General features: G+C 40.1%; 2 protein-coding genes across 4 annotated transcripts; one reads left to right on the top strand and one right to left on the bottom strand.

The window, feature by feature from the left end:
* Nucleotides 1–1,193: 1,193 nt before the first annotated feature.
* BORCS5 (BLOC-1 related complex subunit 5) lies at nucleotides 1,194–10,891 on the bottom strand. Its single transcript, XM_060778112.2, has 4 exons — nucleotides 10,628–10,891; nucleotides 7,729–7,872; nucleotides 5,667–5,824; nucleotides 1,194–5,317 (listed from the first exon to the last, which is right to left on the bottom strand). Exons 1-4 carry the CDS (start codon nucleotides 10,683–10,685, stop codon nucleotides 5,087–5,089), a joined length of 591 nt encoding a protein of 196 aa, XP_060634095.1. The 5' UTR covers nucleotides 10,686–10,891; the 3' UTR covers nucleotides 1,194–5,086.
* A 163-nt stretch (nucleotides 10,892–11,054) lies between these two features.
* MANSC1 (MANSC domain containing 1) lies at nucleotides 11,055–25,290 on the top strand. Of its 3 annotated transcripts, none has more exons than XM_060778104.2 (4): nucleotides 11,055–11,301; nucleotides 17,438–17,738; nucleotides 19,858–19,998; nucleotides 22,516–25,290. In XM_060778104.2, the coding sequence occupies exons 2-4, from the start codon at nucleotides 17,516–17,518 to the stop codon at nucleotides 23,313–23,315; spliced, it is 1,164 nt and encodes a 387-aa protein (XP_060634087.2). In that variant the 5' UTR covers nucleotides 11,055–11,301; nucleotides 17,438–17,515; the 3' UTR covers nucleotides 23,316–25,290. The 3 variants fall into 3 exon arrangements, with proteins under 3 accessions (XP_060634087.2, XP_060634090.2, XP_060634088.2); XM_060778107.2 differs by having other exon boundaries at nucleotides 11,055–11,402; XM_060778105.2 differs by having other exon boundaries at nucleotides 11,055–11,545.
* The last annotated feature ends 56 nt before the right edge of the window (nucleotides 25,291–25,346 follow it).

Here is a 25,346-nt window from a genome sequence, read left to right as displayed (position 1 = left end):
ACAGCCATCTTTGAATTGTTGTACCCACTTACACACTTTGATTTCACTCATAACGGTATCACCGTACACTTCACAAATCTGTCGATGAATTTCTGCAGCAGGCAGGTCCCTTGCTGACAAAAACCGTATCACTGAGCGAACCTCACATGCGGAGGGTGAGTTGATAGTCTTAAACATTTTTAAAGCACAGAACAGAACCGTACAGGTTGGCTACAGAGCGGAAACTAAGCACAGTTGTTCCCGAGGCATGCCGGTACACGATGCACGTGCTCGTTGCGGTATGCACGCAAACTACTAGTGTCTTCAACAAAACGGACCTTACTTTAAAAATATCCCTCGTATATTGCTCATTTGACTGTGAGGATGAACTGAAAACTGAAAACCAGCATATAATTATGGTGAAAAGTATGGATTTCGAGCTATGTACATAAGTACTCACTGGCAGACATTGCATCAAATGTTTACGGTCTCCACTACATGCTTTGAAAAAAAATGTCCCCTCTCCTATCAGCCAATATCAGTATTAGGGAGAGAGGTCACGAGTTAATTCCCGGATGCAAGCCAAGAATCTCACCGTTTTTCAGGGTGTCTCCTCCTTGCCCTTACCTGAGCAAAGCAAGAGGTACATGATGTTTGGGTTTGAGATTTTCCAGTAATCACCATTGCTTATGCCCTTGAGGATTTTTGTGAATAGTAAGTGGGATGTACCTTAAATTATAATTTCCCCAAATTGTTCCAGGTAGTAACTGATTGACATAGAACCTATAAAATATGTGAAGTTGGCAGAAAGAATATATAAAGACTATGTGTCAGTTTCATATCCTGCCATATCCTAGTCCCGAATTGTTTACAATGTGGATTGGAAGACTGCTAAAAGTGAATCAGTTACATTTAAAACTGAGCACAGAATTAAAACAGTATAAAAAAACTTGGTGTAGCAAGAAAGGGAAGGTGCAATTAGTGTGGTCAACCCCCATTATACATACATCTATCAGATTTCAACTGCACTTGAAGTAATCTGCCTTCAACGTCTATACTATCCAAATTCACTTAAAATGAGAATGTTGCCGTTTGCGATCCCTCACAAATGGGACCAGCCTTCATAAGATTTCACTGAAAAAAACCTGGACGGCTTTCTATAAAGTAACGCAATTATTTTCAATACCATAGACACAAACAAAATAAAAGGAAACTGGGATGATCCGTGCCCTTTATTAACAAAAAGAAATAAATATTTCAAGTAGAGATCACATACTGTTTTAACGGCATGTGTATAGTGCACAGTGCAACATAATTCAATGCAAGACCCAACTGAAACACTTACAGATGCATTACATGGATGAGAAAAAATAATACATACTGTCCATCTTGCATAGATCTTTCAAGAAGTTGCCTGCTTTCCACCCATTTCCCTTGCTCTCATTTTCAAGGATATAGACTGTCAACACTTTGAACTCTCATATTTACAATATCATTGAATACAGCTCTCTTGAAGAACCACTCACAGGATCGCCAAAGGTTCTTGTGCACATTGTAGAGCATGGTATTTTTTCATTAGAAGACACGGGATAGTTACAGGAATCTTAACTGTTTTCTGGGAATGGAGTCTTAACACCTAGATCATGCCCAATATTCCTGAATGGACAATCACTTCCACACTGGAAGGATACTAGATGTTTGTCAAAAAAAATCTCAGAGTGGTGCACAATGCATTTAAGAAATCACTGTATATGAACTGTTTAAACATTTTGCAATTATAGCCAGAAAACATCCATAAGGATCATACCCAAGCCTTCTCACAAGCTAGTTATTTCTGTGTAATTGTGTAGAACAGCTTACATGCAGAAACAGTGGCTGCAATTGCAAAATGAAAATGTTATCTTGTGTCCAAATAGACTTTCCAGATGTGCATCAAGCAGATCTGATGGCAGGGGTGTCAAACCATTTTTTTATCAAGGGCCACATCAGCCTTATGGTTGCCTTCAAAGGGCTGTTGAATCCATGAATGAAGAATTTAATTTAAGTGCTTCTTAGTTTTTTTACCTAGTTTAGGCCCCCAGGTGCTATGGAACGGCAGCTCCCATCACTTTTGATTATCTGCCATGTGGACTGGGGATGATGGGAATGGCAACCCAATAGCAGTTGTGGTTAAGGGACATTTTAAAGTCAGACATATCCACAAGCCTTGCATCTAAATTAAAACCCTACTGTCCTGACTAAACAGAACAAAATACAGCCTTCCAGATGTTACTGCATCACAACTCCCATCTGCTCTGGCCATGGTGTTTAAAGATGAGGAAGACAGGAGTTGTAGTCCAGCACCTGGAGGGTCACATAAAATGACATGGTAGGTCTTGAGTTTGACAGATGTGGTTCATAATATCCACACCCCTCATGGAAATCTACAAATGGTATGTGGCTGCTGCTTCTCACAACTGTTTCTGAATCATGCCTATATAAATACACACTTGTTTCCCATCCCTAGCATGGTCCTCAACCCACATCTAATTCCTGCTGCTTGTTAAGATAGGAGTCTGTATTAGATTTGTGGACCCAGCATGAAAAAACAGTATTGCAGATACAAAGAATTAGCTCAAATACTGCAGTGGAGCTTTGATCAGCACTTCCAATATTTTGGAAGTGAATAATTTGACTCTAACGGACTCATGAGAACCACTGTTGCAAGCAATTAGTGCATAAACATTCCAGAGAGCATCGTGTTCGTTTAGCTATAAAAATGCTGTAGGAATGGGAAATTGAGACAAATGCTGATGGAACTCCTCAGGTACAAATGATATGTATTAACTGCTCCCTGACAACACTTTTCCAGCTTTCTCTGGACCTGGACTAAAAAATGTCCTTTGCTCCTGATGAAGCAGGGACCTTGCCTTATGAAGTCTGGAAGGAATCTTTTAGTGAAGCAAGTATGTGGGAAGCACTCCTTCCTTTCATAATTGGGGGAGGGGGGGGATGGACGGGACGATGCAGAATAATGATATGATGGACCAAGCAGCCCATAATCACTTCTACATGGAAGGCCTTCATCCGGGGAAAAGCATAGCTCTCACAGTCTTATAGTTTGAGAGGAAAAATAATAAAAAATAAAAATAAAACTTTATTTATATACTGCTCTATCTCCCCAAGGGGACTCTGAGCGGTTTCCAAGTAACATCAACAATACATACAAAGTAAACAACACAACCATAGGACCAACAAAACAATATAAGCATAAAAATTGTCGCCATAACACATAAATATTAAAACTCAATAACCCTATAGAACAAAAAGCCAACTTAATCCTCAATCAAGTGATCAATCATGTCAAACAAGACTTCCTTGCCTACTGCTACTTACCATCCTTTCAATAGTGCTGGTAGTTTCAAAGAGTGCCATCAGCAGTAATCTTCATTCCCCGATCCTACAGCATTTTCATAAAACACATTGCTGTCTGGTAAACACATTCTTGCAACTCAGTGGTTCTCATGGGTTGTAAAGCAGGGGTCCTCAAACTTTTTAAACAGAAGGCCAGCTCACAGTCCCTCAGATTGTTGGAGGGCCAGATTATAATTTGAAAAAGACATGAATGAATTCCTATGCACACTGCACATATCTTATGTGTAGTGCAAAATACACTTAAAAACAATACAATAATTAAAATGAAGAACAATTTTAACAAATACAAACTTATTAGTATTTCAATGGGAATTGTGGGCCTGCTTTTGGCTGATGAGATAGGATTGTTGTTGTTGTTGTGTGCTGTCAAGTCGTTTCAGACTTAGGTTCACCCTGAGCGAGGGCCGGTTAAATGACCTTGGAGGGCCATATCCAGCCCTTGAGCCATAGTTTGAGGACCCCTGCTGTAAAGGATGGAACTATTGCAAAGGGCAAAATAGGGAGTCTGCAACTTTCCATTTAAAAGGGAGGCAAAAGTGAAACTACAGTTTTGCCCTTTCTTCTGTGTGAATGGATGGTATGCCCTCCGAGACAGTGTTAAAACCTCCTGTCCACAATAAACCTTTCCCAAAGCAATCTCTCTTAACTATGGTTGAATCCCTGTGAATGGATTTTGGAGCACACTCGTTTAGTGTAGAGTACCTCCTAGATTTCTTAGGCCTAGTAGACCCTAAGTGGGAATCAAACTCTACAGTTCAGTTAATAATTTATAGAAGCTCTACATTATAAGGAAAATGTGCAATATCAGTAACATGTTTAGAAGGTTGTTTATTTGTTACTAGTCTTCAGAACCTTGAACAACAACTATTTTGTAGTATGTCCCAGAATCAAGTGGTGGGAAACCAGTTTTGAGGGCTAGGCCAGGTTTCCATCCATGCAATCCTTTGTCAGCAAGAAGGTATGGGTCTTGGTAAAGCCACTACTATCATGATATGACCACGCTCTCCCAACATATACTCCTTGGTTATAGCACTGCCTGGAGATTCCAGTGACTCAACCTTGCTCTCTCTCTCTGCTTTCCCATGTGGGGAGACAAAACTGTGTGGACTCCAGCACTAACCGTACAAGTGTTCTTGCAGTGTACACTAGGAAAAACACCAGAGACCACTCCTGGCTTTTTCGATTGAACTAAGCAAATATTCCCACTGCTGTCTTCATTTTGAGATACAAGCAGGGATTCCTCCCATTTCAATAATCTATCTAGCTGGGAGGGCCAGGAGCATGGTAAAGATTCCCTTTGCTATTTCTGAGTAGGTCCATGAGTAGAAGTTTCTCTTTTCTACCTCTACAACTTGAAACTGTGGTAAACACTAACCAAGGCTCTTCTGCATGCAAACTCATATGGAAAGGGTTTCCTGAGGGTACAGAATTGAAAATCAACATCTTAAGGCAGCATTTATTGGGCAGAAAGAAACCATTTTGGGGAAGTAGATTCAAGAAGGAAAGTTTTTAAACATATGCTCCAGATAATGCTGTATTCCAAGTTTCTAAGTTTTAAATGACAATCCCTGCAAGTTGTACACCTCTTCTTAGCCCCAAAGTGCCATTTCCCCTCTACCTTCTCTGGATAGTGCAGTTATGTCCAAGCCATGGTCCTCGTCTTAAAAAGAAAAGCAACGGCTGCAATGGATTGTTACAGCTTGAGCTCTCTATCTGGCTTCATGCTAAAAGGCTCAAGTTGCTCACTCTCTGGCAGCATGCTGTTCAGCCTCTCCATCAGAGGGATGGTCAGGTCAATGCCCATCTGGATGCGGCGGAGGATGGCAGACATCTCGTTGACCTTCTGAATCTGCTCTGCATATTTGGCGTATCTTTTCTGACGCTCCTGCATTAAGCTATAAAGAGTTTCCACCGATAGGTCCATCTGTTCACAAAAGAAAGGGAAAAGAACCAAGTGTAATTGTGTTAAGTTAAAGATTACTTTCCAGAGGAAAGGGTGACACATTATAATAAAACTTTATTTGTTTATATACCGCTCCATCTCCCCGAGGGGACTCAGAGCGATTCCCAAGTAATATCACAAAACATACAGAGTAAAAACAACATAACGATAAGATTTAACAAAATAGGGATATCAGATCAGAGGGTTGCTGTAGTGGGGCATTTGTACGAGTAGTTTTCATTTTTTCCAAAAATGTTAATTTTTCCTGAAGCAGATATTATTTTTCTCCATGGCGTCAAAATTACTGGAAATGTTGCCTCTCTGTCCATACCTCTTTGATCCGCTTGACTAATGCATTTTGGTCAAAGGCAACTGCTTCTGCACACTGATGAAGATGTTCTTGGTACCGGAGGCAGAGCTGGAGCACTTGCTGGGAGTCTAGCTTTTCCAGTTTAATGTTTGTAGGAGATGTCTGCCCACTGAGAAGACCTAGAAGAAAGAGCAAGAAGGCAGAAAAATTACCAAAACAGTTCTCTACAAAACCAGCAAAGAAGATGCAAAGAGTCATATTCACAGCACACTGAACAGTAATGAAACTCAAAGACCCAAATGAAATCCGAAAAATTGTCATAGTGGCAATTCTATGATCAGCCCAACTGCCTTCTGCTCAGAGTACAACTAAGAGATGCACATCTGCAAATGTATTTGTGCACATTTGAGTGATAACTATTCTGAAGACCCAGCTTTACTAATAATGTAGTAAATCTTTCCCTGAATTTTCAATGTGAATTGCAAGTCACAGCTTATACCAGTGGTTCCCAGTTTTTCAGTCATGGAACCTTTCCGGAGATATTTATTTTCTGTGGAACCTGATTTGATTAAGCAAAATATATACCGTATATACTCAAATATAAGCCAAGTTTTAAGCCCTTTTTAAGACTGAAAAAGTCCCCCTTGGCTTATAATCGAGTCAAGGTTATTTATTATTTCACTCTGTTGTTATTATTGTTTTTACATTTATTATTTTACTCTTTATTATTATTATTACATTTCCATTATTTTACTCTATTATTATTATTACATTTATTATTTTACTCTATTATTACTGTTATTATAACATTTCCATTATTTTATTCTATTATTATTTTAATTTTTATTGCACTTATTATTTTACTCTATTATTATTGGAAGGATACATAAGCACAATTACACTGAAGGAGGTTAGAATAATTGTTTAATCAAAGTTGGACAGTCTTATCTTAAATTACAGTTTTATGTAAATATTCAAAAACTTTTAGCCTACTGATGCCTCAATTAATGTAATTTTATTAGTATCTAATTTTATTTTTAAATTTACCATTAATTGCTGCATTTCCCACCCTTGGTTTATACTCGAGTCAATAAGTTTTCCCAGTTTTTTTGCGGTAAAATTAGATGCCTCAGCTTATATTCAGAAAGCCTACAAGAAGGGAGGTATCTGTACCTGTTCCTTTAAAAGGTTCATTATTTTTGAGTCACACCTGACATACACAATCAATATTCAATCTATATATCATTTATAAATACTCATAAACAAAAAGGCATTAAATGAACTTATATAGTAATTACTAATCTTTAATGTAAGATACACAAGAAACCCATATATTTATTTCAAATAATAAAGTCTGTATTGACTATAGCAATTTATATCATCCATTGGGTGTCAGTAGATATTGACCGACTTAGTACTATCTTGTGATGGCTTCTAGGAGGGCTCTTCACAACACGTTCTAGGGCAGTGATGCTCCAGAGACTAATGCCAACCTGAGAGCCGTCAGTTTCCCAGAACAAAATTAAGCTGTAATCAATGGCACGAATTTGGTATCAATTTGTGGCACATTGGAAAACAAACAACACATCAAGCAGTTTGAGAAACACCATTTAAGTGGCTGTCAATATTCCAGGTGGTCTGGAATTAAACACAAAAGTATCTGGATTAGTTAAGAATCAATTCTCCAATTTTGTCCTTGCAACAGGCAACAACTGAACCACTTGGGAGTTTATCCTTAGTTGCACAGACTTCATTAAGATCGAGCAACATTTATGTTTGCACATATGTGAGTGATGACACATAATAATGAGCTGTTGCACCCAAAAAACTAGCAAATTCTTCCCTAAATATCACCTCTTCACTTTGTAAAAAAGAATAACACAACTAGTGACATAAAAGTAGATATGAATGGTATTTGCTGAACAAAATACAAGTCAGCTTTTAATAAAAACCCAAAAGAAGTACTCATGTTAGTTCTCTCAACTATTTTATAGAAGTACACTAACTCTACAGTGCAAAACAAAACTAGCAGCTGAAGACAAATAAAAATGGCAATGGTTGTGAAGTTAGGGAAATAACATACCTTTCAGAAGGGGCTGGAAAGTTGGTATTTCCTGCAACTTGATGACATCTGGGTCATTGCTGACATTTCGTGATGACTGAGTCCCTTGTGCCACTACTACGATATCATCCATTTTAGCTCGCTGCTTGGCAGGTGAAGGGGATGCTGGGAAGAAAATATTCCGAATCATAAGATAAGAGGATAATATACAATCAGGTTTGCCCATTACCTGGAATGAAGATGTGATTTATGCAAGGACTGCAATAAAATTCATTGTAAAAACTATACGTTTTGCAAAACGCCCATGAAATTATTTCAGAATATTTTCTCTTCTTGTCCTTGACTCTGGAATATTATCCTTTGAGTGTTTTAGGACCAGCTCACATTTGAATGGATATAACCTTAACCCAAAAAAATAACAAAATGGTCTTGCAACAAGATTTATCAACTTTGCTGCAGACTATGGAGCAAATTAATGAAGACTATTGAGTCACTCTTTTGGTACTTTTCTCTCTCTCTGAACCTTCGCAGACTGTCAGCAATTTAAGTGAGACAGAGAGCAGCAAGGCAATGAAAATGAATGTAGAAAAGAATGTTCTATCATTTTTATTACCAAGTAATATTTTTAAATATCACTACCACGTGATTTTAATATTTATACTTGGATGTTTTTAATGCTGTTTTAATGTTTAAATGTTGTTTTTCTCTTATGTTTAATGGTTTTAACATTTTTAATTTATAGTTATGTGTTAATGTTTAGTTATTAAGATTTTTCTTTCTTTCTATATGTATATGGCATTGAATTTTTGCCATTAATATGTTGTAAACCGCCTTGAGTCCCCATCCCCCCCGGGGTGAGAAAGAGGTATATAAATATAGTAAGTAAATAAATACCAAATCAGCAAGAATAGTCTGCTACAATATGAAGCATTTGAACCTTGGGCAGAGTAGACTGCTGTGTGTGTAATTCTTGACATGCTTTGATCAATTTTTCTACAAGTGAAAAACTGCACTCTCAAAAGACTTCTGACTTACAGGATGCCTTTTATCAAATGTAGGGAAGCGTTTTAAGATGCAATCCTTCTTTACTCTCTATGCCCCCCCCCCCCCCCCAGATGACGCAGTTCATTCTCTCCCTTTAGACTCGGTCGCTTGATGTTTCGGAAAACCCTTCACACCAGGAACAAACAGGGATAAAGACACTCACTGGATGGGGCGGGGAAAGGGATTGGGGTGACTGCATGTAACATAGGACCCTTCTACACTGCCATATAAAATCCAGATTATCTGCTTTTAACTGGATTATCTTTCTTCTTTCTTAGGCGATCCCTCGTTGTCGAAGTAGGATTGTCTTCCAAGATTGGTGTACTGGCGGAGGATACGTAGGTGTCTGTGGAGCCCTATTCTTGATCTGCATGTCATCCCGCAGTTTGCTTCTGGTGTGAGAGAATTGGCCCTCTGCAAGGACATTGCCCAGGGGACGCCCGGATGTTTTGATGTTTTATCATCCTTGTGGGAGGCTTCTCTCATGTCCCTGCATGAGGAGCTGGAGCTGATAGAGGGAGCTCATCCACGCTCTCCCCGGATTTGAACCTGGGACCTGTTGGTCTTCAGTCCTGCCGGCACAGGGGTTTACCCACTGTGCCACCGGGGGCATCCCGCAGTGAGGGCATTGGTTTCCAGATGGAAGGTGGTCGCAGTCAGGGTTGGCTTGACGTGCCTTCCTCTTGACATGTTTCTCTCTTTCGCCCTCCATTCGTGCCTCTTCAAACACTGCTGGTCACAGCTGACCTCCAGCTGGAGCGCTCAAGGGCCAGGGCTTCCCAGTTCTCAGTGTCTATGCCAGAGTTTTTAAGGTTGGCTTTGAGCCTGTCTTTAAATCTCTTTTCCTGCCCACCAACATTCCGTTTTCCGTTCTTGAGTTCGGAGTAGAGCAACTGCTTTGGGAGACGGTGGTCGGGCATCCGGACAACGTGGCCAGTTCAGCAGAGTTGATGGCAGAGAACTATCGTTTCAATGTGGTGTTCTTTGCTTCTACCAGCACGCTGACATTTGTCCACCTGTCTTCCCAAGAGATTTGCAGGATTTTCCGGAGGCAGCTCTGATGGAATCGCTGGACTGTAGATAGTCCATGTCTTGCAACTGGATTATACGGCAGTGTAAATGGGGCCCCCTTCTACATTGCCATATAAAACCCAGATTATCTGCTTTGAACTAGATTATATGGCAATGTAAATGGGGTCCCCTTCTACACTACCATATTATTATTATTATTAACTTTATTTGTACCCCGCTAGCATCTCCCGAAGGACTCGATGCGGCTTACAAAGGCCAAGGCCTCAAAACACAACACAACAATACAACACCTAAAGCAAATTAAAAACAGTTAAAGCAATATTAACGACATGCAATAAACAATACATCAATACACTATGAAAACTGGGCCAGGCCGGGGTAAAGGGGTACAGGATTAAAAGTGCTGATGTGACAGGTGGTATGTAAGGATTATAGGGTAAGTGCAGTGTGCAGCAATCTTAGTTCTACTAAAGTGCTTCTGGGACTTGTTATTGGAGATTCCTATTCTGGAAAGGCGCATCAAAACAGCCAGGTCTTCAAGTTCTTTCTAAAGACTGCCAATGTAGGGACCTGTCTGAGATCTTTTGGGAGGGCGTTCCAGAATCTATATAAGACATAGATTATCTGCTTTGAACTCATATAATCCACTTCAAGACAGATAATGTGGATTATCCGTTCTGACAATCTGGATTATATGGCAGTGTAGAAGGGACCCTAAATTCCGGTCCTTTGCCCCAGCCACTCGTTTTGACGTGGCGAGAGGCATTTGATTTTTTGGGGTCTGTTCCCTCTGGCCAGGTGAGGGGCGCTTTGCCAGGCGAGGAGGCTCAACCAGGGCGCCCACCTGAGGCGTTGTGGTCGTGAGGCCGGCTCTCCGCCTCCGCACTCTGCTCGGCTCCCATGGCTGGAGAACGAAAGGACCCTTGACGAACCAATCCGCGGGAGGGCAGGGCAAGCAGCCCTGCGGGGAGAGCCGCTACTCCGCCCAGTCCGGCCAAAGGAACCGCATGGCGTCCCAACCACTGCGCCTCACTCTCTCGGAATAGCTTGTGAAGGCGCTTCCTGCTTCCCAGAGGCCAGCGGCTTCACTTCCGGTTCTGAAAGAGGAGGTGCAGCGGCAGCAGCGAGAAGCCGGGAAGGAGCTGGGCACGCGCCTGCGCTCTGGCTGCCTGAATGCCGCGCGAGCCCTCTGACGTCACTTGACAGTCGGGAGCCCGACGCAGCTACGCCCCTCCCCCTAAGCCAGTCTCCTCTCAGCAGCTTGCAATGAAACAAGGCCGGAAGAACTCCACGGGATTGAGACACGAAGAGGCTGACTTCCGGTGCGGGTATCCCGGAAGTAGGCTGGCTGCGCTGGGCTGGGCTCCAGGCAGGGGGCGGGCTTCCCTTCCTGTGGCGCCTTCTCCCGAGCCACGGAGCCGGGGAAACTGAGGGAGAAGAAGGAGAAGCAGCCCTCCCAGCCCCTTTGGTACGGCTAGGCCACTTCTCTGGAGGTTCTCCCTGTCGCCTGAAGGAACGGTAGGAGCAGAGCCCAACTCCAGGTGGAGGGGGGTGGCCAGCCCTGGGCGCCTAGCCCAGTCTCCCACAGAGAAGGAGTCGCCCTCGCTTTCCTCCGCCAGGTGCTTCTTTCTGGGCCCTCTCCTTGCCTTCCTAGACCCCTGCCTTCTCAGCCGCCCTGCGTCTCCCCTCTTTCAGTTGGACAGGTTTCAGTCATAACCCGACTGTATTGTCGAAGGCTTTTAGGGCCGGAATCACTGGAATGGTATGTAGTTTCTGGGCTCTTTTAAACTGTTTGGGGGAGATTCTCACACTACACTTCACAGAGTTACTACGCCACTTTAAATTCTGTGGAATTCTGGAGTTTGTTTCATTGAATAGATTACTGCAACACACTCTACGTGGGGTTGCCTTTGAAGACTGTTCGGAAACTTCCATTAGTCCAGCGGGCGGCAGCTAGATTACTCACCGGAGCGTCATACAGGGAGCATACCACCCCTCTGTTATGTCAGCTCCACTGGCTGCCGATCCAATTCCGAGCACAATTCAAAGTGCTGGTTTTGACCTACAAAACCCTATATGTTTCCAGCCCAGCGTATCTGTCTGAACGCATCTCCTTCTATGTCCCGCCTCAGAGTTTAAGAACTTCTGGGGAGGCGCTTCTCTCGACCCCACCTCTATCACAAGTGAGATTGGTGGGGACGAGGAGCAGGGCCTTCTCGGTGGTGGCCCCTCACCTGTGGAACTCACTCCCCGGGGAAATTAGGTCATCGACATCCCTCCTCTCCTTTAAAAGGAAATTAAAAACATGGATTTGGGACCAGGCCTTTGGGTAATCTGGCGGATAGATAAGACACAAGCGACGACTAGAATTGATGGATTGGACAATGTGGAATTCGAATTTACGGACTCTGAGCTGATAAACGTTGAGCACTAGATTGTTTTTAGGGATTGTGATGTATAATGGATTGTTTTAATTGTTTTAATTACTGTTTATGTTTTCTTTTTTACCTTGTTGTTGTGCCAGCATCGAATTGTGCCTTTTTGTAAGCCGCCCCGAGTCCCCCCTCGGGGGTTGAGAAGGGCAGGGTAGAAGTGCGAGAAATAAATAAATAAATAAATTTTAGCTCAGTGAGACCTTGGATCTCTCCGGTTGAGTACTGTCAACAAGTATACAAATTAATTTGTATACTAAAATGATCAAGGGTCTGGAGAACATGCCCTATGAGGAGCGGCTTAAAGAGCTGGGCATGTTTAGCCTGATAAAGGGGATTGTCTGGAGAGGCCCTGCTCTCGATCCCACCTTCATCACAAGTACGGTTGGGCAGGGGCAAGGGATAGGGCCTTCTCAGTGGTGGCCCATCGGCTATGGAATGCCCTCCCTAGGGATATTAGATCGGCCCCTTCCCTTTTAACATTTCAAAAGCAGGTCAAGACATGGCTCTTTGAGCAAGCCTTTGCAGACACAATATAACAGACATGGAGAAAAATGAAATGACTCAACGTTGTTATTGGATAATGCTTTTAACTAGGAGACTCAAATTGATATATGTTTTTATTGATATTGATTGTTTTACTTGGTTTTATATTTAAATTGATTGTTTTTAAATTGTATTTTACATTTTTGATATTGACTGTGGGCTGTGAGGGGCGGTATATAAATGAAATAAATAAATAAATAAGGCTGAAAGGAGATATGATAGCCATGTATAAATACGTGAGAGGAGGTTATAGGGAGGAGGGAGCGAACTTGTTTTCTGCTGCCCTGGAGACTAGGATGCGAAATAATGGCTTCAAACTACAAGAAAGGAGATTCCATCTGAACATGAGGAAGAACTTCCTGACTGCAAGAGCCGTTCAGCAGTGGAACTCTCTGCCCCGGAGTGTGGTGGAGGCTCCTTCTTTGGAAGCTTTTAAACAGAGGCTGGATGGCCATTTGTCAGTGGTGCTTTGAATGCAATTTTCCTTTTTCTTGGCAGGGGGTTGGACTGGATGGCCCATGAGGTCTCTTCTAACTCTTTGATTTTATGATTCTAAATGGCGACAAAAAACATTCACAACCTAATAGAACTGATGAATATACACACCATCCTTTTCCACAACGGGGAAGGTGGACAGGTGCACAATGTGTTCCTCTTAATGTCAAATTATGATTGTGTCTTTATTAAGAGCAGGGGTATACAGATTGGGGGATTTTTTTTAGCCCAAGCCCTTCAACCTCCCAAATTTAGGGTGGTATAGCATGCCCCTTTCAGTTTTTGTATACTCCGAACTCACTAAGCAATAAGGTTATGGGTTTTTTTTTAAGGAGCAGGATTCTATTTATTTAAGAGGATGTAACAATACAGGCTTAATCATACAGAGACAGCCTTTAAGTACAAGTCACTCTCTTAGCTTTATTTACTGAATTGTTCTGTAACATGAACCTGTTGCCTCACCCAATGTTCTGACTCATAAGTGTACGCATTCAATCATGAAAGTGGACCTAGGGCGTTTTTTAAAACATGGGTGCAATGCATCTAAAGTTGCTTCCTTTCTTTCCTCTGACTGGGTGTTGTACATTTTTTTAAACCCATATTCTTGATGAGAAGAAAGATAAAAATCTAGTTTTTCTTACTGTGAAGCTACATTTGTCAGGGAGAAAGGGATTTTGTGTGCAGTGGTTAAAAGGTCAGCCCCCCCCCCCCCCCCCCCAGTGCAGAAATCTTTCAATAAAAGCATTTGGACATGGACGTTTAGGTGAAAATCTGTTGTTCAGTCTTCAAAACTACCAGACTTCTGCTTGTTACACCCAGTCCACTGAACTTTTCTCTTATTTTTGATAAATCATAGATCTAACTGAATGTCAATTTCAGGCAAAACAACAGAGATAGGTTTCTTCACAGCCATAGAGCAGCAAACTTATAGGAATGACCATTGTGTTTGTTGCTTCATCCAGGCTTCCAAACTCCAAATGTCTTTCATTGTAGCTTATGAGAAATGTCATAATAAAAGATGTTTGGGTTTGATAAACCACTTTTTTTCAGTTGCTTTCAGGTTCTGAAATGGACTCTCTGGACTGTAAACCAGCAAATGAAACAAAGACCATCGAGGTCTTTATACCTGAATTAGGCCTATATTTGTGTCTCACTTTTACTAGTGGCTTTAGCTTTTTAATTTCCATGAGTTAAATTGCCTCAAGCAAGATAGCAACTGCTGAAATAAATGAGAAAGGAAGACAAAGGATTTCTCACAACCCTTGTGAGACTATTCTTCCTTTAAAATTTATTGTACCAAAATGCCTTCTTCTCCAGCTATAGATTATACTTTAGATGGCTCCAGCCAGCACGTTGTCAGTAAAATTAGTGCAAAAATATGAATGTATTCTTGGTCATCACTCTATAAATGTTAATAGCTCACATTAAGAAGGTCTTCTGCTTCCAAGATCAGTCATTTGTAGACATTTTAAAAAGATGGTGTGACGATGTGTAAGTTTTATTCCTTTGGTTATGTGTAGTTTGGACAATGGTTTAGGGATGGTAAGTATGGGAGATTATGTTTTGTTGGAGAGAGTGGCTTGATGTTAGCTAAGTTGCCATAGCAACAGGGGCGGAGCCAACCGCCTCTTCAGAGGCAGCTGTGTTTTAAAAAGTCAGTCAGTGGCCGGAGAGCTGCTGAGAGGACACTGAATCTTTTGGTGGAGATTCAGGGAATGTGTCTGTAGCCAGTGTGCTATAGGGAAAAACTGAATCTCTTGGAGATTCAGGGAATTAATTGGTGACCAAAGTGGTTGCAGAGAAGGACCCGGTACAGGGGGTTGTTGATTCTGAATTAAGAATCAAGGTTTGGCTGGGTTTAAGCCTGTTGTGCCAGCTGTGAAACCTTATGAAGTGTTTGCCTGAGTTTACTCATGAAACCTTTCCAATGTATCCATCAAGATTTGTACCTCTTTTGAAGAACAGTTATACATTGTTATACTCCTGTTAAAATAAACTTGTTACTTTTTCCTCAAGCCTTGCCTGATACAGTTCCTTATAAGCTGAACAGCCTGGAATAGTAAAGTCAGGCCAGGAAAGTAAACGCTACGCTATCACTGAAACAAAGCCTTCTGTAATTAACAGTTCCTTTGTAAAGTAGTTCCTAGGCTGATATTGATCGTTGCCCAGCTTCCCTCATAGATTAGGTGGCAGTGGGTGTTTTACCATGCGCGCCTTCACATTTGGTGGCATTCGGTGGCATTAATACAGTCTTCTTTACAATTGGTGGCAGCAGTTTAATGACAGACCTCCTCACAGATGGCTGGGGGCAATTCCTATTACAAGTGCAGCAAACCAACATGTGATTGCAACGTCCCCCCCCCCCCAAATGTTTTATTATCACAACCCCCTTTCCTTCTGTTACTTCCCTTACAGTTCTTTGATTATGTTGGCACCATCTCAGAGTGAGAGCCCCCATTCTTCTCTACCCCTCCAAAGGATAACTAATGATGTTAGTCAGTTTTTTATTTGTGGACTCCGCTAACATGTTCTTGTGCGATTTTCACCAGAATTCCCTTACATTGTCTGATTTATTTTCCAGTTCTTAGTTTAGTTTTTTTTTTAGTTGGCTGAGAAAAACAGATAAAGGATGGAAAGAACTTGTACAGTTGTTTAATAATTTAATGCTGTTAATCATACTTATTATCATTTATTTTGTATTTATTTCAGTTACTTCTACCCCGCCCTTCTCACCCCCGAGGGGGCACTCAGGGCGGCTTACAAAAAAAAGGCACAATTCGATGCCTATGTCACATATACATACATATATAAAATCAATTAAACAGTTAACCGGTTAAAAACATCTGTACATAACACAATAGTAAACTAATCCCATGCTCAGTGTTCAGAGTTCTGTAAATCCATTCCATTCCGTCAATTTCTGCTCATCATCAGGTCTTTCTTTAGCTGCCAGAATGTCCAAATGCCTGGTCCCACATCCAGGTCTTCAGTTTTTTTCTAAATGAAAAAAGGGAAGTCGCTGACATCATCACATAAACACATTTCATGCCTTTTTTCAGCCAAAAAAGAGGAGTGTGATATGTGAAGAAAAAAATTATACTGCTGGCAGATGATCTGTATACAGTGTAGCTAATGGAGAAAGACAGTCTAGATAGCATTAGAATGATTCCAGGTTTTCCTCTCAGTGTGTCTTGCTGCACTATACAAACAACAGCTTTGTCTGCATCCCGCCTCCTCCCCCCATTAGCTACTTTACTTGGATGAGTTTGAAAGCACTAAGTTAAAAGGAGTCGGTATTGTCACTTCCTTCAATCCAGCACTTTTGGACTCAGCTAAGTGAAGCACAGTGACTAAAAGTGGTCAGGTGGGCTGTTGAAGATGCAATAGGAATCGCCTTTAGACCAGTGGTTCTCAACCTGTGGGTCCCCAGATTTTTTGGCCTTCAACTCCCAGAAATCCTAACAGCTAGTAAACTTGCTGGAATTTCTGGGAGTTATAGATGAAAACTCCTAGGGACCCACAGGCTGAGAACCACTGCTATAAATGGTTCTAGACAAACTAAATTTCCCCCACCCATCTTTTTTAAATGCGAGACTGTTTACAGCGGGGAAGTGACCTTTCTCCACTGACTACACTGTATGCAGATCATCTGCCAGCATTACTTTGGGATGATGAATTAAGGTTGTGACAATTATGCAAGAAAAGAGAAAATACTGATTTTGGGGGCCAAAAAAGGGATGTGTGACTAGTACAGGATGGCAACTCTTATATGGTAAAATAGGGTATTTGTATAGTGTTTCTAAATGTGTAATCCCTGTAGTGTAAATGGGAGAGCAGGGTTTGTGGGAGGACAGCTTGCCTAATGTTACCTTATAAAAACATAGTGCAAGTATAACTCAAAGTCACTTTGGTTTTGTGATTCTGTGACTCCTCACACAGTTTGGGAACCATGAAACTTCTCAGTGAACGCCATACTCCATGTGCTTGATTGATTTCCTTGAAACAGTTTTACCTGGAAATGGAAATATTACTGAATTCCAATCAAATTGTGATAAAGGTCTGCCTGCATTTTCAAAGATAAAGGGAGAGAATTCCACTGATGCCACTTGATATAATATATTATGGAGTGGGAAGTGATTTGTATGACATTAAAAATTAAGTGTCTCTTTTTTTCTTACTAGAACAAGCAATGCAGCCTTCCTAAAACGACTCTGTCCTACATGTGAATGGCTCAGAAGAATCATACCTAAGCAAAAGAAATGTCTCTTTGGATTGCCCAGTGTTTTGTCTATGCGCTGACAGTGGTGGTTTGTGTCATGCTAAAGCCATCTCAAAGCCAAGTTTGTTCTACAGAGAAGATGGAGAACATCACTCTCGATATAAAACGGGCCTTTTCTAAAGGCATTCAGGGGAATGAGCCTATCTTTACTGCCTCTCCAGAAGCTTGTATTAACATTTGCTGTTTGGGAGGAAAAATTGGAGGTAACAATGTTCCTTTTGGGTCCTTATACATTATAGACTACCAACATAGTCCTATACATTTCTTTCTAACTAACACAAAGTTCCAGATTGTTCAGTGTACAGTATTGCAGATTTAAGTTGACTTTACAATAATTCAGTTCTTTTTCTGCATAGGGCAGGTGATTGTGGAAAAATCTTTATGCTGGCTTAATATAATATTATTAAGAATAGCTTTGGCCATAACTTCATAACCACAGATGTATTAAGAATATGCTACTTTCTAAAGCATAAGACCTTAAGCTCTTACAAAGAGCAGTACAAAATAAATCATTGTACTAACACAATACAGATATGCCTACTTTGTACTATGCTTCTTGCAGTAGTACTTTCCTAGTGTCTAGGACTGTGTGATGAATCGGCTAATAATGCATGCAGATCTGAGTGGGGTGGCCTTTTGCAGATGACAGGTGACAATTTTGTTAGTTCAGGCTAAGGTTTTTAGGGACTGCACCCAGTGTGCTGATCACCACTGGAATCACCTTTACTGGCTTGTGCCAGAGTCTTTGTAGTTCTATCTTTAAATCCTCATGTAAGCTTTTCCTGTTGCTTCTCGTCAGTTCTGTTGTCATCTGGGATTGCAGCATCAGTGATCCATACTTTGTTTTTGTTTTGTTTTTCACAACCATGAGGTCAGGAGTATTGTGCTCCAAAACTCTTGTCAGTCTGAATTCGGAAGTCCCAGAGTAGTTTGACATGTTCATTTCCTGTAACTTTTTCAGGCTCACGATCCCACCAGCTCTTAGTTGCAGGCAGATGATGATGATGATGATGATTTAGTTTCTTTATATCCTGCTTTTTCTACTGTCATTCATTTTACCAGATATTATCACCATCACCGTCACCATCCCCCAGTCCGCCCGTCCAATAAATTGTGTGGTCTCATGATAAATCCAAAGTACAACAGCATTGGTTTAGTCATTTTGACATCCAGGTTTGATTTGCTTGTAGACCCTTTTTTGGGGGGAGGGAGGGGGAATCCATGGATTCCTAGAACTTTCTTTCAGCAACATTTCAAATAAGTTTTCATCTTCACTAATATTAATACATAAAAGTATGGAAATACTGATTCTGATGTTGACATTTTTATGCTTGAGAACTTTATATTTTGCACTTTCATGCTTAAAATTTAATCACTAGGTTCTGTTACTAACATGGTATCATTTGCATCTCCTAAATTGTTTGTGCTTCTTCCTTCAGTTTTCACACCTCCTTCCACTGGGTCTAATCTTGATTTTCTTATGATATGTTATCCATTTACATTAAACAGATAGGGTGATAAAATGCATCCTTACCAATGGGAAACCATTCCAATTTCCATTTGTGCCCTGACAGTGATATCTTATTTAAAATATAAATTATGCATCTGGACGGTCAAAGTTGTGGCATTTCAATTTATTTTAGAGTGATCTATCATTTTTCAGGATCCTCATAGTTAAAGATGTTATTCCCTGGTATGCTTCTTACCCAAGTATAATCAAAATGTAGTAGATTCTCAGGTAACCAAAACTCAGGCAACCAGAACTATCAAGCAACCAGCAGAAAATTTTAAAAATACTTTAAATAAGAATTAAAATCGATTTTAGCAGAAATTTAATTTTCAATGCAAATTTGCAGCATCATCTACTGATGTAAATCTAAAATCACCCACATCCACTTTTTCTGATCCTGTCCTAGTTACATCATCATCAGATCCTAATAATCCTGATGAAATGTCTACCCAATAAACTCTCTACCTCTACTGTAACAATTTTCAGTGCGTATGTGTTTTTTCTAAGTTACTTGAAGTAAAAAAATATATGTAAGTGAAGTAGATTAAGTTGAAAAGTATATTGATTGCCATTTAACTAACTGCATGCTATATTAGAATATCAGATAGAAGCTCCAGCTGTCATCCTTCTATCTGATAAGCATGGAGTTATATGAGACCTCACTTACTCTCTTAGCTAGCACCACCAGGATATTGTAGAAAACAAAACCAGGAAACAAAGGATTGAGAATTATTGTATGTAGAGACTGAAGCTTGTTACCACATGCAAATTTGCTTTTAATGTAGATTTGGCTTATGTCTTGTGTTTTCCAGGTAACAAAGTGTGCAACTACGTAGTATTTAATACCAAAAAGAAACGCAATTATCCAAATTGCTATCTCTTTTATTATCCCACAAAAGAAATTTTCCCAGCAAGACAAGTATCAGGACTGGTGACTTACAGAATAATACATGGTAAGTAATGATAAATATTTGACTGACTGAAGAGCTCATCATTTCTGGGACCGTTTTTTTTTTAATTAAAATGTGTCTACTTCATGATCTACCCAACCCACTATTTAAGTGCTGCCATTTCAGAATCATCCCAGGTTCTGGGGTGTCCAGACCAAAACCTGAGTCCTAGGGATGTCTTCTGGTGATGTCATTAAGCATTAGAAATGAAATAGCAGTCATAGGGGCTCACAACTTGTCACTCAAAATGCACATGTACATACACACATAGAAAAAAAATCCTGTTTTGAAATAGTTAAAGGGGGCTGTTCTTAGCTGAAGATGATGTAAAGCAGGCATAGGCAAACTTTGGCCCTCCTGGTGTTTTGGACTTCAATTCCCATAATTCTTTACAGCTGGTAGGTAGGCTGTTAGGGATTGTGGGAGATGAAATCCAAAACACCTGGAGGGTCAAAGTTTGCCCGTGCCTGATTTAAAGGGATCGTTTCCTCTCCTCTATATAGGGATAAGGAAAATTTACTCCTAACTAACTTGTCTCTTGCCAGAAGATAGCTGTAAATCAAATGGTGAGCCCTGGGTCTACAAGGACCGAGAGAGGAGGAAGCTAACTAAGACTCTATCTACACTAACCATTCAATGCAGTTTCAAACTGGTATATATTTTGCTGTGCTGGTGATTACAGAGGAGATCCTGGAACCAGTTTGAATCCCAGAAAATGATTACACATATCACAGAGCCCTGATCTCCATTAAGGGCTTCCTTTTATGCACTTTTGTGGGAGTTTGTTGTCTGGCTGCCACAGTTTGAAGCTAGCTTCGGACTGCATTAAATGGTCAGTGTAGATGGAGCTTAACTACTCAGACTTCCTAGCAAATTTTTACAAGCTGCATCAACAAATTGATTAAGGCTTGCTCAGTTGTAGCAAGTTGCTGCTCATTAGCTGAGTTGGAGATTTACACCCAGCACTTTCCTCTTGCCCAGAGCTAAGGACCAAACCTTAACATCTAACAATCCTATTTACAACATGATTATAAAAGCAGAGTGAACACGAACCTAATTTAAAACTAAAGCAAATATATGCAGATCAAAACTTGTGTAACAACAGCCATTCATCTGAGGGAAGGAAAGCAGTTTTAATTTTTTATTTGGTTTTCATTTAATTTTTATTTTTTTTAGCAATAGTCAATTATGTCAGATATATTAAAAATTAACTGGGTATTTTTTATTACAAAAGTGTGAGTCAAGCACTGAATGATTTAGTAGGCCAAAGCCTGGTAGAGTCAGTGGGCCAAAGCTAGTGTTGTCCTGAAGAGGGTAGGCCGATGCCTGTTAAAGTTAGTGGGCCAAAGCTAGTGTCATTCTGAGGAGTGTGAGGTAAACCTCAGTGTGAGAGAAACCTCAAGTGTGACAGATGCTGTGTGTAAAGCTACTGTATATTTATTTGTGTTATGGAAACCTAGTGCTTGTAAATAGTGCAACCATATTATTTTACTACAAAGAAAAGATGTGTCTTGTTCTTTTTATCACTTTGATCTACTGGTCCTGAGTCACGCTGCTGCTAATAAATTCCTCTGCTGTACATTTATGATGAGGGTATTTTGTTAATAAACCCACTCGCCCAACAAATTAGTTTTCAAAAATTTTCTTTAAAAGATTGAGTTTTGAAAGCTTTTTAAATCTCCACATACAATAATTTAAAATCAAGACATCTCACACCACTTGATGTATTTCTTCCGAGGACTGATAATGTCAGATTACGGTGTCTTAATTGGGTACTTTTTTGGCTAATCTTTATTTTAAAAAACTTTAGGACCTTAACTTGGTTTATAAACTACTTATACAATAAAAAGGGTCTGTCCCAAAAGCAAGCAAGAAAAGTAAATTAAAATAATGTCATCCTAAATAAGAATTTTCGTAAGGACTAAGAGGATTTTCCTAAAAAAGTGTCTCACATTAGTAACAACAGAGAAGGCCTTTGAGCTCAATTTCATTATTGTACCTCAAACAGAAAAGTTTTTCTCTGCAAGTCTTAAGAAGTTCATTTCCAGGCAGATTTCAAAGTGCTTGCTATAGTCTTTTCAGATCTATGCAGCTTGGATCCACATTCTCTGAAAATGTTTGTCTCTCTGTGTGAGCCTGACTGAGTTCTAACATTTCCAAAGAAAGACCTCTCGGTCCCACCACCACCACCACAGGTACATTTGGTGAGGACGCAGGAGCCTTGTTAGTGGTTGTCCCAAAATTAATGGCATTTCAGTCATTTCTCCCTTTCTTTCCTTCCTATAAAAAACAAATGGATTAACTGTATAGTATCTCTTGGATTGGTAATACTAGAAAGGATTTCCAACTTTCCAGTAAAATCATTAGAGCTGTTTGGAAAAAGCCATGACTGTTAAGCTAATGTATACTTATAGTTTAGACATGCTCACTTGATTCTGAATTAAGTGGATGAGACTTGAGGTCCCCATCACTGACGAATACAAATCTTATGAAAGATTTCTCTTTTCTTTTCTTACACAGGGATTCCCAAGCCAGCTCCTTCTACAGCCATAGTTTTCCAACCTACAACTAATAGTCATTTCCTGTCTGCGGAAGTTGCCATGCTTGATCCTTATAGTGCAACAAACCCTTCCCATGATTCGGATCATTTGCAGAAATCCACCGCTTCAAATAGGATGGAAACCTTGGATCACTCAGATAGAATTGATGGATATTCTCAACATCCAAAAGAGGAAATGGGAAATATTTCAGAGATTCCAGCATCACATAAAATTAACAACTTGTTGCCACCAAGCACTGTTAGGACTGTTCAGCACACTGTTCCAATTACAGAAGCTCCAGTTAAGCTGCTAGTTGCTACCACTGGCAGTCAGACTGGTACTGATGCTGCTGTGAGTTCACATATATCTCCTGGCCGTACAACAACTGCCAGGTCTGCAACAACTTATCATGTAAATACACTTTTGGTAAATCCAAGAAGCCCCAGCATTTTCGATCCATCAGTTGCTTCTGGATCTAGTGCTGGCAAGATCAGCCAGTTGCCATTCAGCCTATCCACTAAACATTTCTCTTCTTTACAGTACAACCATCTTAATAATGAACAGGAAAATAAAAACGGTGATAAGCCTGATGGAGGCACAAGCAAAAAGCACCACCTTTTCTCTGGTGACCAAAGTATACTTTTTGCTGCATTGCTTTTGGGGGTGATATTCTTGCTCTTGGTTACAGTGCTGGTAGGGAGAAGGATGCTTGAATCCCTTCAGCAAAGGCAATACACTAGGCTAGACTACTTGATCAATGGTATGTATGCCAGTGTGTGATACAAACTGCGAGACGTTGATGGGTTAAATTTGTCATCGAGGTCATACTCTCTTTCTTAAAGCCTAAACTTTATGCTAAGGACATTTCGATGTTTAGTTTTGTCTCATGACATCTTTATTTGTACTTATATTGTGAGCAGGTGTATCTTCTGCTTCCCTTCTCAGGAATATGTGAAAGTTTGGAATGCTGTCATTGTGACATGATGTGTAATGTTTACATTCAAGTCATATGAAGTTGCTTGTCTATGCAGTTAGTATAATGGCCAGAGAGGCAATCTAACTATGGTCTGTGAAAATTCTGTCACAAAGGGAGTTATTAGTCTGCTGAAGTAGAATGAAAATGTGAAATGGACAATGCAGAAACAAAAAAAAATATTTCCGTCTATCTGCCTGATGTATGGTGGGTATGCTTACAGAGTAACAGATGGCCACAATCCAGCTGTTAATCTCAGTAGAAATAAATTCATTCGAATCAGTAGTTGAATGTAAGGTAAAATTTATATTAAATCTCTTAGTTGAATGTAGTTGAATGTAAGGTAAAATTTATAGTTGAATGTAAGGTAAAATTTATAGTTGAATGTAAGGTAAAATTTATATTAAATCTCTTTTTGGCCTAAATTGGATTTAGGCCAAAAACCATGGTTTTGACTATGAGAAAAGCATCTTAACACAGCACACAGTATTTATTTAGATCAAATAATATATGTAACCACATTACATATGTGGTGTTGACATATGCCCAAGTCAAGTGGAGACCCAGGTCAAAAAACACAACTGGAAAGAACAACGCATTGTTGTGTTGCTGCCATTATTGTGTATTTTCCTGATTTTACTCTTGTGTTTTTCCTTGCAGCAGGAAAGACACAGAGGTACAACTAGGATCAGATTTAAGAGCTCCACAATCTCTTCCTCTAATCAAATGCCATCTGTGGCAGGCAAGGGGGTAAGATGCCAAAGATGTAGATTAGTCCCTGAGCTGGCACAGATATCTTGATGCCCACCAGGTTTGCTGCTTCTGTTTTTTTAAAAAAACATAGCCTGGACTCTTTTGTTCTCTTAAACACAATTGTTACCTATGACAAAGTAGTGCCAAAGCAGACTACATTGTATTCCTAGGAGTCATTAGGATGCTGTGTGTTAGGTGAATTCAAAATGAAATATTACATATTTTCAGAATCTGTCTTTCTCCTTTAAAAATCAGGTTTGGCAAACAAGTTTAAATTTTTGTTTATCACTATAATATATCATGAATGTAGAAACATTTGTTAAACTGCTGGTGTGGGTGGAGTAGGTGGATGAGAATGCATTAGCTGTGTGTTTCACAACTGTCATAATACATGTGGTCCTCTATAGTGATATAAAAAGTAAGGGATTGTGTCAGTTTGGTCAAATTACCCGGCTGCAGCCTGGAAACATGTAGCCGAATGGTGCCAGGCATGGGACAAATGATATAGCATATTATTAAAGGTTAGGGAGGAACTTGATCGGGGCTGCCTTTTAGCACTTGTCCCTTACAAGTTCAATTCTCGTACGTTATATAAAATACTTGAATTAGTATTTATTCATATGCCTGTTTCTTCATTTCCTCTATGGCAATTATGGGTCCATCCTAATTGGTTTATAATTAACATCAACCTGGATGATCTGGGATCCTGATTTTTTAAATATGGAATGTTCTGTACTAATTTGATTTTTTTTATTAGTAAAATGTTAGTTTCTCCTGTAGGTGAGGTATAACCTGTATCCTGGCAGATGGTATTTGAATGCAACTCCCATCATTCTTGAATTTAAGAACTTGTGCCTCATATTTCTCTCCCCACCTTCCTCCTCCATTTTTTCTTTGTGTGTTCCTTGTGCATTGCAAGCCAAATTGACTGTAAGCAGAAATTGTTTTACTACTGATGTGCATTTACTATTGTCCTAGGAACATTTTCTATATGCTGCAAAAATATTTTAAATTAAAAAATCAGATATACACTCTGTACTTCTTTCTGTTGCATGTTGAGTGAAATTGTGGTGTTTTGTATGTGA

This window comes from Anolis sagrei, chromosome 5, assembly GCF_037176765.1.
Source record: "Anolis sagrei isolate rAnoSag1 chromosome 5, rAnoSag1.mat, whole genome shotgun sequence".
Taxonomy (NCBI): domain Eukaryota; kingdom Metazoa; phylum Chordata; class Lepidosauria; order Squamata; family Dactyloidae; genus Anolis; species Anolis sagrei.
Note: the sequence above shows the minus strand (reverse complement) of the source record. Positions and strands in the feature narration are given on the sequence as shown.

Coding starts and splice junctions, on each gene's coding strand:
- MANSC1 (XM_060778104.2), top strand. CDS start 17,516: ATGTCTCTTTGGATTGCCCAGTGTTTTGTCTATGCGCTGACAGTGGTG. Junction 17,739..19,857: donor TTTGGGAGGAAAAATTGGAG/GTAACAATGTTC, acceptor TGTGTTTTCCAG/GTAACAAAGTGTGCAACTAC. Junction 19,999..22,515: donor GACTTACAGAATAATACATG/GTAAGTAATGAT, acceptor TTTCTTACACAG/GGATTCCCAAGCCAGCTCCT.
- BORCS5 (XM_060778112.2), bottom strand. CDS start 10,685: ATGGGAGCCGAGCAGAGTGCGGAGGCGGAGAGCCGGCCTCACGACCAC. Junction 7,873..10,627: donor TCACGACCACAACGCCTCAG/GTGGGCGCCCTG, acceptor TTTTCTTCCCAG/CATCCCCTTCACCTGCCAAG. Junction 5,318..5,666: donor TAGTCAAGCGGATCAAAGAG/GTATGGACAGAG, acceptor TTTTGTGAACAG/ATGGACCTATCGGTGGAAAC.